Here is a 17,403-nt window from a genome sequence, read left to right as displayed (position 1 = left end):
TGCCAATCCGGTGACTTCTTAAATATTTCAAGTTTCCAACCATAATGAGAATGATTTAGTGAAATGAACCCTTCGCGATCATCCGGTGATCTGGAAGAGCCGATGACCGATCAAGATCAGGGTTTGTCTGTATTCTGGACTGAACTAGCGACCAATGAGTATGCCGGCCACACTGCATAGCCACAGCCTTACCCACCACGGCCACACAACCACTCTCGCCAGTAAGTATACAAGGTACGGCCCGAATCCATATACTAAGTCGAGAATACGCATACCGATGCACGATCCAGGTAAAAGCACACACACCGATCGAGGAGTCTCAGCATCGGTACGGACCGGTCAAAGATTGTTCGAGTAGATATAACCGCCCCTGCGAAGTAGCAACGGAACTTTACCGAGCGTTAGGTATACAAGGTGTCCCTATTACAGGGTTAAGGAAGTCCCTGGTACGAAAAATAGGTAAAAATTACCTGGCAAAACCGCCGAGAGAAACAGTATTACTTTCAAAAAGTCGTTTCGCGTGAAATAGAAAAGGTCAAGTCAAAAAGTTTTGCTCGTTCTCTTTTTCTCCTGTTTTTTGGTGCCCAATGTCGCTTTCAAGCGTTACGTTATAAAGGGGGTAGAAATTCTCGTGTGGAAAAAATTTTCACGACTTTGCGCACGTGATGTGTATATATGTGTATACATGTGGGTGTCGATACAGGTATGTGTATACCGAACTTGGGTAATAACTCCGTGACTGCGTGACACCGTGACGAAACATAAAGTGTAATATGGAGTGTGCCCTGATCGTGTGAGAGCGTTCAAAGCGTATCTATGTATTTTTAGTATCTGTGTATGTGTTTAGCTGTACGTAGCTGGCCGTATGTTATGTGCGATACGAGGCTACACGCTATCGCATAATTGGGATCTTAATTCTTAACTTCAGAGAAATTTTTATGCATATTATACGCGGATACATGTACACAAAGGTTGGCAAAGTTACGGTATAATTTTAACCTCGTTTTAGACGATGTATACACCGCAAAACTATAACATTCCCAATATGGAAACGACGCTGGTTTTACCCTCACGAAGAATCCAACCCCTCTAGGATAATGTTTACTCGTTTAATTTACCAGGTTGTAGATCTGTCGGATGTACAGTCGGGTAAAAAAATTTTATAAATTCAACGTTTGGAGACAAAAAGCTTAGTGACACATTTGGATAAAGCCAATGATTCAATTAAAACTCAGGCCTCTTGACGCGGAAGAAAATTTTAACCCGTGAATCGTGAACTGAAAAAGAAATTTTTATAACTTCCTGCTCGCTGGCTTCTCACTTGAACCAAAACCGTTCACCAGCTTATTATCCGGTACTCAAGACAAGCTCGGAACTGTTCTGACGGCAAAAATTTCACTAAAAATTCGACTGTACAGGTGAGTTCAGAAAAGTTCGGACAATTTTGTTCGAGCATCAGTATCCTTCAGGATAAAATAATTGGCGTGAGGGGAAAAAATTTCAGAAGATTAAAACCGGCCAACGAAAAATGAGAAACGTCAAAACGAAAAGGACTCACCTCCTCGTTAACCGACTTCTGGTGTCTTGCGTTCCTGCACATCCTGCAAGGGCATAGTTCCTTCTCCCTGGTGACTCCGTCGCTCCTGTTATCGCGCCACTCCTTGGCAGTGAGAATCTGCGGCGGTGGTGGTGGAACGGGGGGTGGTAGGGGACTGGTGGCAACCTCGAGGCTGTCAGAGCTCGAGTTGTGTCTTCTGGGTGGTGTGCCGTTGGAGACAACGCTGGCGGCAAGGGTGATCTGTGTTCCATTTTTGGGTATATCGGGCGCCCTGAGGGTGCCGTTCTGGTGTGCGTAAGAGCCCGAAGACGAGGTAAAAGAGTGCGAAAGCGAGGTGGGCCCGGCGGGCTGAGGCCTGAGGAAATCGTCGAGAAGGTAAAAGCTCTGGGCGCGATTAGCGCGGGCCCCAGACTCATCCTCCGCCCCTGGAGGATCCTGGTACAATCGTCGACTGACGCGCGAACGCTCGCTAGAGGGCGCGACGAGCTCACAGCTCTCGCGATAGAGCTCGCGGCCCGTGCGCGAGGCGCGGGCTGAGTGGGAACCCTGAGGCTGTACGGTGCGTGTGGCAGCCCTGGCGCGTGGGGCGGAGCTCGGGGCCTCAGGCGCGAGTCCCGAGTGGATGGGGCCTTGGACGGGGGTCCGGAGCAACGCGCCAAGAGAGCGCCATCGGCGGTCCTGACTGGCGGAGCCCGAGGAGGCTGAGACACCAGTTCCTGCCGCCCACTTCCGCTCGTTACCAGGTGAAGCGACGGACGGTGTGGGTACGGCTGAGCTCGCTGACCACTTCCGGTCGCCACGGTCGTTGGGGGTGGAGCTCGTCGAGCTGGACCACTTCCGTTCCGGGGTCGGTAGGGCCTCGTCCCGGGGCCTGAACTTCCACCAGGACGAGGTCGACGTTGTCAGGAGATTAAGAGCACCGCGGAGTGGGTTGTTAGTCCCAAAATTCTTCCCGTACTCGCGCCCCTTTGCCGGCGTAGCCTCGAGCTCGCGCTCTCGCGCCCTCTGCAACGTCTCTCTGAAGCTACCGGCCCCCCCCTCCTCCTCGTAAAGGACTCCCGTCGTACTGCGCAGCCGCGGACGCGTGCGCGCGAAACCGTAGTCGTTTGAATCCAGCTGCAGGACTCGGTCCTCGCCCGCATCCCCCTTCGTGCCTACCACGTACCCCTGTGACCCCAATGTGACCCCCAAACTGTGCTGGGGGTTCGGTTGCTGCGGCAGCGTCGACGTCCTCGCCCTGTGACCCTCTCCACCGGCACCCCCACGCTGCAGGCATGAGAAACTGGCCGAGTGCCTGAGGCTCGAGGGCGGGTTACTCGGCTGGCTCACTCCCAGCATGGTCTTCTTCTAACGGCGTCTATGATCGGAGTGAAAATGACGTTGATGGTGACGGCGTTTTTTCTACCAGCAATCATCTATGCCCGCAGTATTTTTGTTACTTGTGTTGCTGGTAGCTTTCAATTTTGTTTTGTTTAATTTTTTTTTTTTTTTTTATATATATATATATGTTTCTCTTTGGTCAGCTGATCTAACAATTTTCATCAAACAACGTTCGTGTTTTCATCATTGACATCTATCCACCGGTGCTTCAAACTCTCTAGTTACACCGAATTCGTCACCCTCGATTTGACGACACATTTTTCCACCATGATAACGATTACGAAAACAATGATTCTATTTTTCACTGTTTTCTTTTTTCTTCTTAATTTTTCTATCTAGCATAATTTCGTTTTTGTTTCTTGCATTGCATTTCTTATTAATTCGCTACATTGGCAGTGCTTCGAGGACGGATCTTTTTCGTTGTGTTTTATTGATTTTCTGTATTTTTTGTATATACCTACATGTATATATACATTTTTTTTTTTTTTTTTTTCAGACAACAGTCGAACCCATGTCGCTCCTAATCTGTAACAGAAACCAGGAACAAGGGTAGGGACAGTGAAACTAAAAATAATCAGTAAGAAACTTATGCAGCAAGAAAGAGCGAGAGCAAGAGAGAGAAACAGTAAAATTGAAAATAAAAACCAGCTAGTGAAACAGAGTAAAATGAAGAAAAAAAAGAGAAAAAAAATGAAAATAAAATAAAATCAGATTGAAATAACGCTGCAGCAATGATGTGAATGACCGAATAATGGATGTAACGTAATACTTGTGTGTGTGTATATATATATACATATACGCACACATATATATATATATATATATATATATATATATACATATGCGTAGCTTTACGCGCGACTTAAATCTAACACGACAAATAAAACATGAGAGATCCTGCTAAGTTACGGCGTTCGTATATGTGCAGGATGAAGCATAATTTCTCGACGAGGCAAGTAAATTAATTAATTATGGTATGTAACGATGATGCGGTGCGACTATGAAATGCCGCGTGCAATCAAGCTTTCGTTAATCGTGCGGATGTTGGTAGTTACGGCGCGAGCGCGAGTGATGAAAAATAGGAGGTTCAAATTTTTTCTCGATTCGTCAATTTTTCCTCGGGTTGAATAAAAAGAAAAAAAAAAAAAAAATACTCGGGACAAAAAATAAATCAAATAGAAACCGGCGATCAACGATCATTAGCGTAATTCTTGTGTAATCGAATCGATAATTGATTGCAAAATGAACGATTCATATTAGACGTTAAAATAGTTGGAAACAAAATTTTACCTCGCGTGAATCGTAAGACGGAGATTCGTTCCACGTGGCCAAAAAAAAAAAAAAAAGCTGTAGAAAGACGTTGCAACGGTAGTTCGAAAATTAATATAAAATTAAAATGGCCAGCTTGCGTTTACCGCTGTATATATAATATATGGTGCAAGTGCTGATATCCGTGATATAAGCGTGCAGTAATTCAATTGTAAGTAATCGGAAGCAGGAAGGAGGGCACGGGAAGTCACACACAAATTCTTCTTTCATTTTCTATTCAACGATGGTCAGGTATATAAATACTCCTCTCGGTGATCACAATGCTCGGGTCATTTACAGGATTAGAATTTTATATACAACCTGGAATAATTAACCCCAAGAGTTAAGCGGTGACGTGGGTATACATATATATATATATATATACAGCAACGTGGGAAAAGATCCTGATCAATGGATATTACACGTGGATAAAAATGCAAAACCTAATGAAAAAAAACCGAGGGTCGAAGTTCTCCGTCGTTTAAATAACGAGGTCGAATAAATATCCTGGAAAAACATTTCAACTGTGACTAATTACTCTTATCGGTATTATTATTATTATTATTATTATTATTATTATTGTTGTTGTTGTTGTTGTTGTTGTTGTTGTTGTTGTTGTTACTATTGGTTATAGGTGAAAAGAGAACCCTGTAAAGGTAACGAGAATTTCAAGATGTTGTAGCGACGAATTAATACGCCGACGAAGAGAATAATTGCAAGTATTGATCATTTGCTTATTTGGAGACAGAATACAATAATTTTTAATGTATTTACGAATTCATTGGTGAAAAAAAGAATTAACGTAGACTCGTTTGAAAGGCCTAAGTTTTGCTGTTTTTTCTTTGATAACAAATATCTGATTGGATGAGTTACGAATTCAGTTGTCCGACGATAAAATGAGACGTGAATCTGTGATTTTTTTAATGTAATTTTTAAATGGTATTAAATTTACGATCGATATAATAAGCTACTTTTTAGCAAAGATTGTTAAAATCGAGAATTCTTCAGTCGTATTCTACATTTTGATTTCCAATTACCGTAAAATTTTTGCTGAACGTTGACAGTTTTCTTTTCAGGGCCGCAAAGATTCGGATGTCGCATGATTGTCTCTGAATATTGCTTCGTGGACGAATTTTCATGCGTTTATTATTTCCGTAAATTGAATTCAATTTTTACATTCGCTTTTGTAACACTTCGGGTTACTGTAATGAATCACATTTATTAAACAAGCGAGTATAATATTTTCAAATATCGCATCCACCATTCATCGATTTATCCTTCATTATCCCCGATCCTTCGAGATGAAAAAAAAAACTTGTCTAATTATTGCAGAATGTGAAAAATTCGCAATTGCCGTTGATTGTACTATAAATTCGGATTACACAAAGCCATGATAATATTACAAAAAAGTTTCACCCTTATTATGGTAAAATACTTGAATTAAATTATAAAGATACAACGATAAAGTTAAGCTTACACGTTAACTAGCGTACAGGTATACATACACAGCCAGTTGTATAACCGAAACGGATCTCATTTACGCGAGAGAACCTTACACGGTATTAAATTACACACGCGGAAGAACAAACCGGTAAAAAGTCGAAACTAAGATCGAAACCTGCGCTAAAAGAAGAACAAAAAAAAAACATTGTAGAGAAAAACGAAAAATACTTCACAAGACGCAAAAAGAGACGGAAAGACACAGAGTCGTGCACTGAGAAAAATTTTTAGGTCCGGTCACCGCTCAGTCCTTTACTATTTTCATTTTTTACCGCAATCGAAAAATGTAGTTCTAGATGAAAAATGAAAATTAGTTTTCTAGCTGTTACCGGAAAGTCTGGTATCCGCTAGTATTCTTTCTTATCACGATCGCTGTTGCTATATTTTCTTGCAACTGTTGCGAAAATTCAATGCTTGTGCAAGAATAAATTGACGTCAAAGCCTTGTTTAACTAAAAAAGTAAAGTAAACCTAAGAAACTGATTTTACGTTGCAAAAACCAAAAAATGATCGACGATGGCTTAAAATGGTTAGGCGTACCTCGTTTTTCGTAATCCCAACAATATTCAAACAGTTTTTTTCAAACGATATCTGTTTTACTGAATTTTTCTAGTTACTGTAACAAATGAAATTTTTCTCAGTGTGAGAGTACTTGGAAACCACAACTGCTGGACGTTTAAACAAACATCGTAATAAGAAGTTGGGCAACATTTGCAAAGAGAGAGAGAGGAAGAAAGAGAGAGAGAAAGAAATGCAATAATCTACTTCGGCCGACGCGTTTTTCAAGAAAATCAAACTGTGACGTACACAGAATACCGCGTGTGATCAGCCCGACTGACAATGAACGTGCGGCGTCGAATATAACAGTGGAGTGAAAGGTTCGAGCAATCGCGTGTGCGAATATCGTAAAGGCGGAGTATATTCACATACAGTCGTCGAGAAAGAGAGAAAGAGAAAGAGAGAGAGAGAGAGAGATATAATTTTGCATCTGGAATTTATTCAGTGCAGTCTCGAGAATCTGAGCTACGTTTTATGTACTGCGCGAGTTGAAAGAAAAGAATGATGAGAAGAAAAAGAAGAAAGATTATAAGCTGTGTGCATCAACGCGCAATGAGTCAGTGTGTCAGTCATTAGTCAGTGAGACAAACGATGCCTGCAAAGATTCAACAGCATTATTGCGTCTGTTTGAGAGAAAACTTTGTTTATTGAGTTATCGTTGATTTTCCGATGAGTCGTCTTCGGTTATCGAATTGCAAGCTGCGATATTCGAGTCGTTCGATTCGAGGAGCATTGAATTGATTTTTATCCGCTCTGCCTCGTCGCCCGCTGCTTTACGGCTGCAAGAGTCATCATCATCATCATCATCGTCATCATCCACGGTAGGTAATTAGGGTAATCATCGGGGTTCACAGTCTACATAACATTTCGTTCACCGCTGTGAATCCAGGCTTATGATTGCGAGTGTTTATGGGATGAAGAGATTATCGAATCGTCCAAGTTACAAGTCGATGTGCAAAGGTATAAAAAGTTGGGCCGGGAATGAAGTTCCGAATGCGCCTGACGAAGAATTATTTCGTGGCGAAACTTGAAGTAGGGAAATCAAATTTTTACGTAATAACGAAGTTTCGAATGGCCGGAAACCCGAAAAACTCAAAGTTACGAAATTAAATATTCTGAAAACTCAAGTTACGATAGGACAAAATTTCCAAAAGTAAAGTTCTGATGGAGAAAAATTCCGAAAAATAAGGTTTCCAGCTAGTGAAATTCCGACAATTAAAATATACTCACACAGCGTAGTTTTTTCAACGAGTGGGCGTGAAAATCTGAGAAAATCTAAAATCGGAACGACCAGGATTCCGAACGTAAAAACATCCAAAATCCAAAACAAAAAAAGGTCCAAGTGGTGAAATTGACCCAAGCCAGAAGTTTATAGAGCTGAAAATCTTCGATCATTCTGGACTTCGAAGTTTCGGATTTTCAAATTTTCCTAATATCGCACTTCCGGAACTTTGACAATCGGGTTTCGGACCGTTCGAAACTTTGACGTTTCGTCAAAGTTTGATTTCTTTGCTTCAAATTTCGCGACAAAGCAAAAATGGGAATTTGGCGTTTTTGACACTTTTCAAATTCGGAATTTCAACCCCGCCAAAAAAATTTTAAAACTACTCCGGCATCTCTCATTATGATTGTTAGCGAAATGTAAAGAAAATCAATGAGAAGCAGAAAAAAAATCAGAGAATTAACAGAATTCCGACTATTTTTTCTTCTTGAAATTCGCAATCATATCACAAAAAATAGTTTCGTGACTGGGACGATATTACCAGGTCCTTTTCAATGACCAAGTAAACGACCTGCAGAGCTGATTGTGAGATGTTGGATCGTCTTGAACTCTGTCGACCGGATGTAGCCGGGGTAATTTAATCGTTGAAGAAAAACGCTGCTCCGCAGTGAGCCGCAAGGCATGAAGTTTTAGACGGGAGTCGTGATCGTTGCACCAGATGCTTCGTGCGCCACGTTTTCCCATCTTCTTTCTGCCTTAGATATGGTATATTTTCAAACCCCGATGAACGAATTATAAATAAGCGCATCCGCTGTTGGACACCAAATTGTTGTTGACAAAGTAGACTAAAGTGAAGAAAAGAAAAAAAAAGAAAAATTGGGTCTCGATAAAATTGGCTGATCAAAATTTATGAAATGGAAATTAGGTTGGACGAGAAAAGTGAACCCGATTGTATACGTGATGAACGTGAATTTGAAATTTGTTGAGAAACTTTTTAACCGATCGTTGTTGATCCGTCGAAGCTTTGAACCCGGGTGAAAATACGTGTACACGGTTTTAGGTACATATATTTACAACACCGTGTATGCAAATTGCATATTGTAAACAGGCCGCTCGGTATTGGAAATTCATTTCATCGATTTGTTATTCAAATTATTCCCATCGGATGAAAGATTTCACAAGATATATTCATTCTCTCCTCCACCGTCTCTTGTTCCGACTCTGATTCCCATTTCTCCATGTCAAAACGCATACGTATTATCTACGTGTATGTATATTATTATTATTAATCCACTCACCCCGAACGACTTTGTCAAAAACGAGATACTAGATATCGAGAGAGAGAGAAATTGGATAAGATCTGGAAAAAAAAGCTCGGAATAAAAATCGCGCCTAGTCTTATTGTTTACCGAATACGTAGATCAAAAATTTGTATTTATTGAAATCGTGATCAAATATTTATACATATACTTGAATTGATTGTTAATTTTTTGTACAATACCATCGTTATCATCAGTCGACTAAAAGATGCTTACTAAAATAGTGGGTACGAATGAAGAAATATTTTTTTTTTTGAAATCGTCGAGAAAAAGAAAAAGAAATCTCATCGAACGTTTTTCTTTTTTGCAAAAAAAAAAGTAAAAATTACGCTAACGTTTCGTGAAACAACTGGGTACCCTGATTTTCGGTGATTGAAGAATTAATTTTGTCGGTGAGCCTGAAGTCAAGATACTATTGTAACGAGAACTGCTTTGAATAATCCTGCCTAACTAAAAACATAATTCGACTGATCTAGTAAACTTATAAGCAAAGACTCGACGATGAATGGTATCGGCGTTAAGCGGAAATAAAAATTTCTCTCAGTATAGATTCGTAATCGTTGGGTAAGATTTGTAATACAAGCTCCGATTATAAAGTTTCTAATAAAGTAACGGGTACTTATACGGTATATACCTAGACATTTAACGAAGGGTAGAATGCGGGTTTGAAATGTGGGGAGGGGGAGGGGGGGTAAATCTATAGGCAGGGATGTCGCCCAGTGGGACTGCAGAAGCCACCACTTTGGGGGATAATTCCTCCGTCGGGAAGTAAAGGGCGAAACGTTGAAAACGGTGAACGAGGCCCAACGTAACCGGCGTCGTTATCCACTGCGATACCTACGCAAGCAGAGCTTTTTCTCCTCCTCACCCCCATAATGCCGGAGTCACGCGATTCGCGGGCTTGTGCGTTGCTTCTGTCAGCCGAAACGCTCGCCCGCCTGACATGAAAATCGGTATTAAATGCTGCTTCTGCTGCCGCTGATGCACTGCCTCGAAAACCGATAGCCGCATAAATCTTAACCATTAAAATTCCCCGTGCCGGGATCACCGCCGTCGCGATAATAACGCGGACCGTTTGGTAAGTTTCGAAAAATAAAATTGGGAATATTATACGGTTCGAGAAATTTACGGTCTTCGAATAATGAATAAAACAGGTCCGCGGGTGAAAAAAAAAAAAAAAAAAAAAAAAATAATAAAGAAAAACATAAGTGGCGTGTTTTTGGTAAACAATAAGTTTTCGGGTCCGCTGAATTCCAAAAATTACTTTCGTTTCCCTCCCTTCGCGTACAGTATTTTTGGAAAATACAAGGTGTTTGCATAAAGGAAAAAAAAAAGTATAACAATAGCGAAGGAAACCACCAATTTATTACAATAGACTGAACAATATTACTTTTACAAATTAAACAAACGATTTCTTTAAGAAATTTTTTCAGCTTTCCATTTTCTGTTTCCCTGTTTGTATTTATTCTTGATTCTCATTTAAATACATATTAAATGGAAGTAGGAAATCACTTTTGTATAGAATTTTTAAAATCAAGAATAGGATATCAGTTTTCGAATTAAACCGGAGTTTCACTCCGAATGGAAACTACAGGCACGGGTAAAAAAAAAAAAAAAACCTGACGCGATGGAATTTTTTGAATATTTTTCCCGGTTTGAGTGAGTGAAAATCTGTTAGAAATAGCATTAAAAAAACATGTGCAGTTTTTTGGTTGCAAACCTGTGTAATCCAAGCATCGAACATCGCTAATCCCAACCATTGTCATCTTTTTTGCAGCATAAATCTACGTTTCACATTTTTTTTTAACAATTGATTTTCGCTAATTTTCTGTTTTCACTGTCGACTAATTTTCACACGTATTTCAGGTATCGCGTATAAAGCATGCAACGGTCATTCAAATCTCATGGTCATTTTTGCCGGGCAAAACATTTTCGTTTCTTCTTGAATTTTTGTACCTCTCGTGCAATTTTTTAGATTCTCGTATAACTGTATCGGCAAAAATATCCTCTGTGTCTTTTTATCTCATTTTTATAATCGGTCGTTTCGAATACGAGCTTAATTCGTTATATGCTCAATCACAATAACGAAGAATAAAACTTTTCTATCAAGTTTACAACTGAATATTTACCAGTGATTTTATTGATCGTCGGTGAAATTACTTTGCTAGAATATCAGAAGCTCCTTAGAGTTTCGACCCTTTTTCCCGGTACATAAATTCAGAAATAATACCAGTCGAATCCCGTAAAATGTTTTTAATCTGATGAAAACTCTCGATTTTCACCTAAGGTTTAGCTTGGAGTTTTATAAGCTGAGTAATTTCGACAAACACCGATGAAATTTCGTAAATTTCTGTACAAACTTTTTCAACACTCAAGAAATTGTTCCACAAAGTTTTTACGCAATAACATCAAATCTGACTAAATCCATTCTGGTCAATTTGAAGCCTGCTGGAAAATGGTCAAATTCATGAAATCCTACAAGGTGGTCACAAATTTTTAGGAACAAAAAATTCCGTGACATTTCCAGCTTTTCCAGGACCTAAAACCCTAATTTTCCCCTGAAATTTTACCAGTTCCAGTAAGTTACTAAAACCTAAATCGTTCAGCCTATCAACTTTATATTCGGTTCAAATTCAATTCGAATTGAACAAAAAAAAATATTATGGTACAAAAGAAAAGTCAGTTTAAGCCAATTTGATTTCTCTAGGAGAAAAAGTAAACTTGTTACCTCCAAAAAATCATTCCTAATTTCCACGTTGAAAAACCGATGTCTTTAGTTTTTTTTTTTTTTTTTTTCACGACCGAATTAAAAATCTTCCCAACAAATCCAGGTTTTCCACGACTCCTTTTAAACACCCTAAAATTTCCAGGTTTTCCATGCGCCTGACCACGCTGTCCTGCGAAATTATTTAAACAATCAACCTGCGAAATAAACCGAAGAAAATGCAACGTTTTTCCAATCGCACTTCGTTCTTTCCCCACCTTTCCGATCAATGCCGCATCGTTTTACCATTACGGGTATTCTCCCAGAGCACTCGACGATGAAAACCTATCACGACTTGAAGCGATGGAATGCATCCGGTGGGTCGAATATGGGTATGAAACCCACTCTGGTACACAGCAGTTAAAATATGATTGATCCGAAAATAGATTTCGATACCTCCTCTTCCCTAAAGGGGGAATTTTCGGAGGCTGAGGGTGAATGCCGACCGATCGATGCGAGCATCGCACCCTTCGTACATACCTCGCGCATTATATACTCGTTGCACGCGTACACGTCGTGTGTCAGGACAGATTTCAGTTTAACAGGGAATTTCGTTCCCCGAAAGTTTCAAACAAAGAATATTAAAATTAGGAGTAAAAAAAAAAAAAAAAAAAAGAGAACCTGCCAAGAACTATTTTTCAAGCAAATTCATCTCGTTCCCCTGATTTCACCGACCTCTTTTTTTTCTCCTCTGTCCTTCCATTTTCCGTAACTTCAAAAGCTCGGAGATTTTCTCCGTCGCGTCGTCTCCGAGCTTTCGAGCTTCTGCATCACTACGCGTACAACGAAACAACGAATCTCTGCAAGCCTTTATTTTTTCCTTGATCTCGAAATTGCAAAGAAGCACGTTTCGTCGTAAAAATTTTTTTTCCTCTGTTCCGTATTTTTTCTTTTTTTTTCATCTTACACCTCTTTCCTGGCGTGTGATAAGAAAATTTTTTACCAAGCGGATATTCGAAAAATTCACAACAATCATTTCGCACATTTCAAAGTCCGGAAAGAAAAAAGCTCTGTGGTAGTTTTTGGCGAAATTTGAGCAAGAAATCAAATATTTGAAAGAGTCGTGTGATAAAGAAAAAAAAAAAAAAGAAAAAATTAAGAATACCGCATTTTTGATCCCTCCGATTATTATTCTTCCGGCGATCTTATCACGTCGACGTTACATAAAATCGGGAAGGAAAGTTCGAGAGGAGGTTAAATTTCCGAACGTGGCATCGATCGGAGGTTGATAACGAAACGCGAAGCAAAATTCTCGGTGCCGATATTGTTTCCTGGTGCAGCTGGCCGACCGGAGGTAAGAAATACTTACGATTAGAGGAGGAGGAGGAGGAGGAGGACCTTACCGAGGCGCTAAGGAAAGGAATTACACGAAGCGTCGAGTGTTTCAAGGAGACGAGCCCCAAGTGTCTTCTCTGCGTTTTTCTCCTCGTGCGTATTTACCGCCACCTCCGTCGCCGACGAAGAAGGTGTGCGTGGCGGGTTTCGGTCGAGGTTTTCCCACACGTTACAAAGCGCGGCTGGTCAAGCGTGTCCGAAGGCATTCGATCCAGACAACGCGGCGTCTCGGTATCCCCGTTTCTCTCATCCTCTTTCACAAATCTTCGGTCAAAGTGAAGAAAAAAAAAAAACAAAAGAAAAACAAATAAAAAAAAAAAAAAACAACAGAAGAAACAAATGAGAGCTAACGAGCAGAACAAAATTGGAACGAAATCAAACAAACATTTTATTTTTTTCTGGTTTCTAGAATGATTTTAACAATTTGAACCTAAAATTTTCGCATTTGAAGAAAAAATTGCAAAGAAATCAAACAAACATATTTTTTTCTGGTTTGTAGGATAATTTGAACAATTTGAACCTAAAATGTTCACATTAAAAGAAAATTGCAACGAAATCGAACAAGCATTTTTTTTTCTGGTTTCTTAAATGGTTTGAACAATTTGAATATAAAATAGTCGGATTTAAAGAAAAAATTGAAACGAAATGAAACAAAAGATATTTTTTTTCTGGCTTCGAGTATGATTTGAACAATTTGAACCTAAAATTTTCGCGTTTAAAGAAAAAATTGCAAAGAAATCAAACATTTTTTTTCTGGTTTGTAGGATAATTTGAACAATTTGAACCTAAAATGTTCACATTAAAAGAAAATTGAAACAAAATCGAGCAAGCATTTTTTTTTTCTGTTTTGTAGAATGATTTGAACAATTTGAACCAGAAATGTTTACATTTAAAGAAAAGTTTGCAACGAAATCAAATGAAAACAATTTTTCCGGCTTCTAGAATGATTTGAACAATTTGAACCTAAAATGTTCATATTAAAAGAAAATTGCAACGAAATCAAACAAACATTTTTTTTCTTTCTGGTCTGTGGAATGATTTGATAAATTTGAACCTGAAGGGTGTCTGAAAAAAAATTGACGCGTAGTTTATGAACTAAAAACATACGTTACGAATTTTTCTTCCTGTTGAAGGGATTTTTGTATCGAAGATTGAACGTTAGTTCTAATTTTTCATTGTTCATATCGGGATATTATTAGTATGTAAAATTGTGCACGTATTACGCAACAAGTGTTGTATATATGCATATATAAATAATTGTGCATAATTGCTACCGGAAATGATAATCACATAATATATTTTAGTAGGCAGGTAAAACGCGAATTAGAAATCTGCTGTTAATTATTACGGTAAAAAATAAAGAGCAAAAAAAAAAATGTGAAATATAAGAAGCGACGGTAACAATTAAAATAAAAAAACGTATTTCGATGATATATATAATTCAGAGATACTGCGGAAGGGGAATAAAAAGCGGGGTCATCCTTTCAAATTACAAAACTCGACTTCGTTAATTAACGATAAATAATTATACTAGACCTATTTGTTACGGTTCAAAATTTAATTCGTACCTTACAAAATAACAGAATTACAGAATCTGTAAGAAAATAAATTTCTGTAAAATACTTTCTGCGTAATATATAATTTATTTATTCATTTTCCGTGAATTTCATTCAATTCTTGTAAATTACCTTTCCATCCTCGATAATAAATCAACATTCTCCGTCATAATTCTACAAGGGGATCCGAAATACGTAGCCAAGATATTTCATTCCCGTGACTATATATCGGACGCTGAATAATAATCAAGGGCCGAGTATAACACTAATACTAATAATGCCAATAGCAATAATAATAAAGGTAATAAATATAGTTTCGCTCTGCGTGGGCACGGAATGAATTATATTCGAGAGGGAACCGCGATCAGGACATTCGTTCTAACCGGAAACGAGTGATTCTGAAACCCCTTGGTGTTTCGAAATGGGTAAAATAATTTGCGTCATGCGGAGAAGTTTTTGATGGAAAAATCGATGCGCAATAAATGCGGTGACAGAAACGAGTCCTTAATATCACAATTTTGTGGCAACGATCCGTAAGAAAATCAAATTTGTTTGTACTCGAGAATTTACCGTGATATTGGAATAGAATTTTCGTTTCCATCTGGATTTTTCACAGCGTAAAATTTTTTTCAATTCTCGCTATGAGTAAACAACGAATGATTATCATCGTAAGAATATCGTGCATCGCATTCACTGAAATTTAAAGAATTACGGATATAGAGTCAGCGAGCAAGTTGGTCAACGTTAATACCTAATTACACACGCGATGAGTTTGTATGCTTTGACGGAAAGTTATTTTGCGAATTAGAAATCTTGGTCTGGCTATAAACGAACACAAGCAGAGCGTGCAGTTATTCCTTGTGCGTATTTCCTGCATATATTACACAGAACTATAATACAACAAAAGAAAACAAAAACTGAGAAAAAAAAAAAAATAATAAAGACTCATATTCTGCGATTTTTTCTTTAACCACAAACAGAATCATCTTCGCGAATAAAAAGAAAACAACAAAAAAAAAAAAATTAATCATCGTTAACTATACGGATAATGTAGATATTATGCTCGACTTATATTCATAATCGATCATTAAGAAGTTTTGAGCATGGTGTCTGTTTTACCGACTGTAATTAATATCTTCCGCGTTTGAATGAGCGACATTTTTGTAAAAATTAAAAATTTCACACACCTTGTTTCATTTTAGTTCAAGTTTTTTCATTCAGTATGAAAATGAAATTTCAATCGTAGAGTCCTAAAACTGCATATTTCCGCTTTTCTTCGACTTTCACGGCCCGTAAGCATGCAAACTTTTGAGTCTAGAAAACCAACTTCGGGTTTTTATCAGACAATTCAATGCCCTGCAAGAATATGCCTTGAAATTTTTTTCATCTCAAACGGTTCGAAAATTACAGCGTTTTGAGTGATGAAAGAAAAATTTTTATGCGTGCAATTTAAATGGGAAATTTCAAATGGCCAGCGACACATTTCAAAATTGAGCTAACAGTTTTTCCAAATGGGAGAATTTTTTCACAGTAAACAGGACCTTTTAAGGCCATAGGTTCGATAGTTAGTTTTTTTGGCTCACCCTAATATATATGTATATGTATATAATTCTGTGAATTTCAAACCCTTATCTCATTAGTTTTTACTTAGCGTTATTTTTTTTTTGTCACTTATTCGTCTGTATAGAATTAACGCCTGAAAGCATCCTTAGAAAAATTGTTGGGGTGTAATATTATACCCGTGACGATGTAACCTGAGCTTTTGCATCACCCTGCAGTTTTGCGCAAGATTATAAACGACCTCCTAGCTTCTGTTCTCCGAGATTCCTCTGTTTACCCCAGTTTATTATAGGCTTACCACGCGTGTTATAATCTTGTCGTGTGTGCAGCGACATATGTGCGTACGAACACGCTACACACGTGTCAGACGTTTCAAGCTATGCCACCTGTTGTCAGCAGCGACAGGTGCGAAGAGAACAATGTTACGTGATTATACATATAGTACGTGCCGGAGGAAAATTGCCAGAAAATAATGCAAATTATTCACTCCTGCAATCCGACATGTCGAATTTATTTCGTCACAATTTTCAAATTCGCTAATTGTTGCAAATTTTCTGGTTAAATGTACGTACGATACACGGTGAAGGTACATTGAGAAAAATTTAATTTGTTACAGTGACTAGAAAAATCGAGTAAAACAGGTATCGCTAAAAAAAAACTGTTCGAATATTGTTGGAATTACGAAAAACGAGCTACGCCTAACCATTTCGCGCTATCGTCGATACTTTTTTGGTTATTGCAACGCAAAATCAGTTTCCGAGGCTTACTCTACTTTTTTAGTCAAACGAGGCTTTAACGTCAATTCATTATTGCACAAGCATTAAATTTTCGCAACAGTTGCAAGAAAATATGGCAACAGCGATCGTAATGATAAAAAATATTAACGGATACTAGACTTTCCGGTAACGGCTCTAAAACTAATTTTCATTTTCTACCTAGAACTATATTTTCCGATTGTGATAAAAAATGAAAATAGTTGAGGACCGAGCGGTAACCGGAACTAAAAATTTCTCTCAGTTTATAAAGAAAAAAAAAAAAAAAACGGCGCGGCAAGTTTTAAGTCAATTCCTACGATTTGGTAGTAAATTTATATCCAATTGTTCTTTCAGTCTCGAAATTGTTTCGTTTATCAATGCTGAAAAGTGGCGGGACAAAATTGATACTGTTTGTATCACGTTTCGAAAATTCGAATCCGTCGAATGGAGGGGGGGGGGGGGGGGGATATGTTGCACAGACGGAATAACAATAGTAACAACACTCGTGTCGTGCATACACGGTAGTGTGGATAACCAGGGCAATTTATAATTAATATACCGTTAATTACAAGGCTTCTCACTTCACGCT

General features: G+C 38.6%; 1 protein-coding gene across 1 annotated transcript in view; it reads right to left on the bottom strand.

Annotated features, from left to right (window-relative positions):
* LOC124301596 (uncharacterized) overlaps positions 1-17,403 on the bottom strand; it is a 120,163-nt gene that overhangs the window by 74,084 nt on the left and 28,676 nt on the right. Inside the window, exon 2 of the mRNA XM_046756857.1 lies at positions 1,559-3,463. Within this exon, the coding sequence (XP_046612813.1) occupies positions 1,559-2,896 (1,338 nt within the window). The 5' untranslated portion in view covers positions 2,897-3,463. The remainder of the gene's footprint in view (positions 1-1,558; positions 3,464-17,403) is intronic.

This window comes from Neodiprion virginianus, chromosome 3 (genome assembly GCF_021901495.1).
Source record: "Neodiprion virginianus isolate iyNeoVirg1 chromosome 3, iyNeoVirg1.1, whole genome shotgun sequence".
Lineage (NCBI taxonomy): Eukaryota > Metazoa > Arthropoda > Insecta > Hymenoptera > Diprionidae > Neodiprion > Neodiprion virginianus.
Note: the sequence above shows the minus strand (reverse complement) of the source record. Positions and strands in the feature narration are given on the sequence as shown.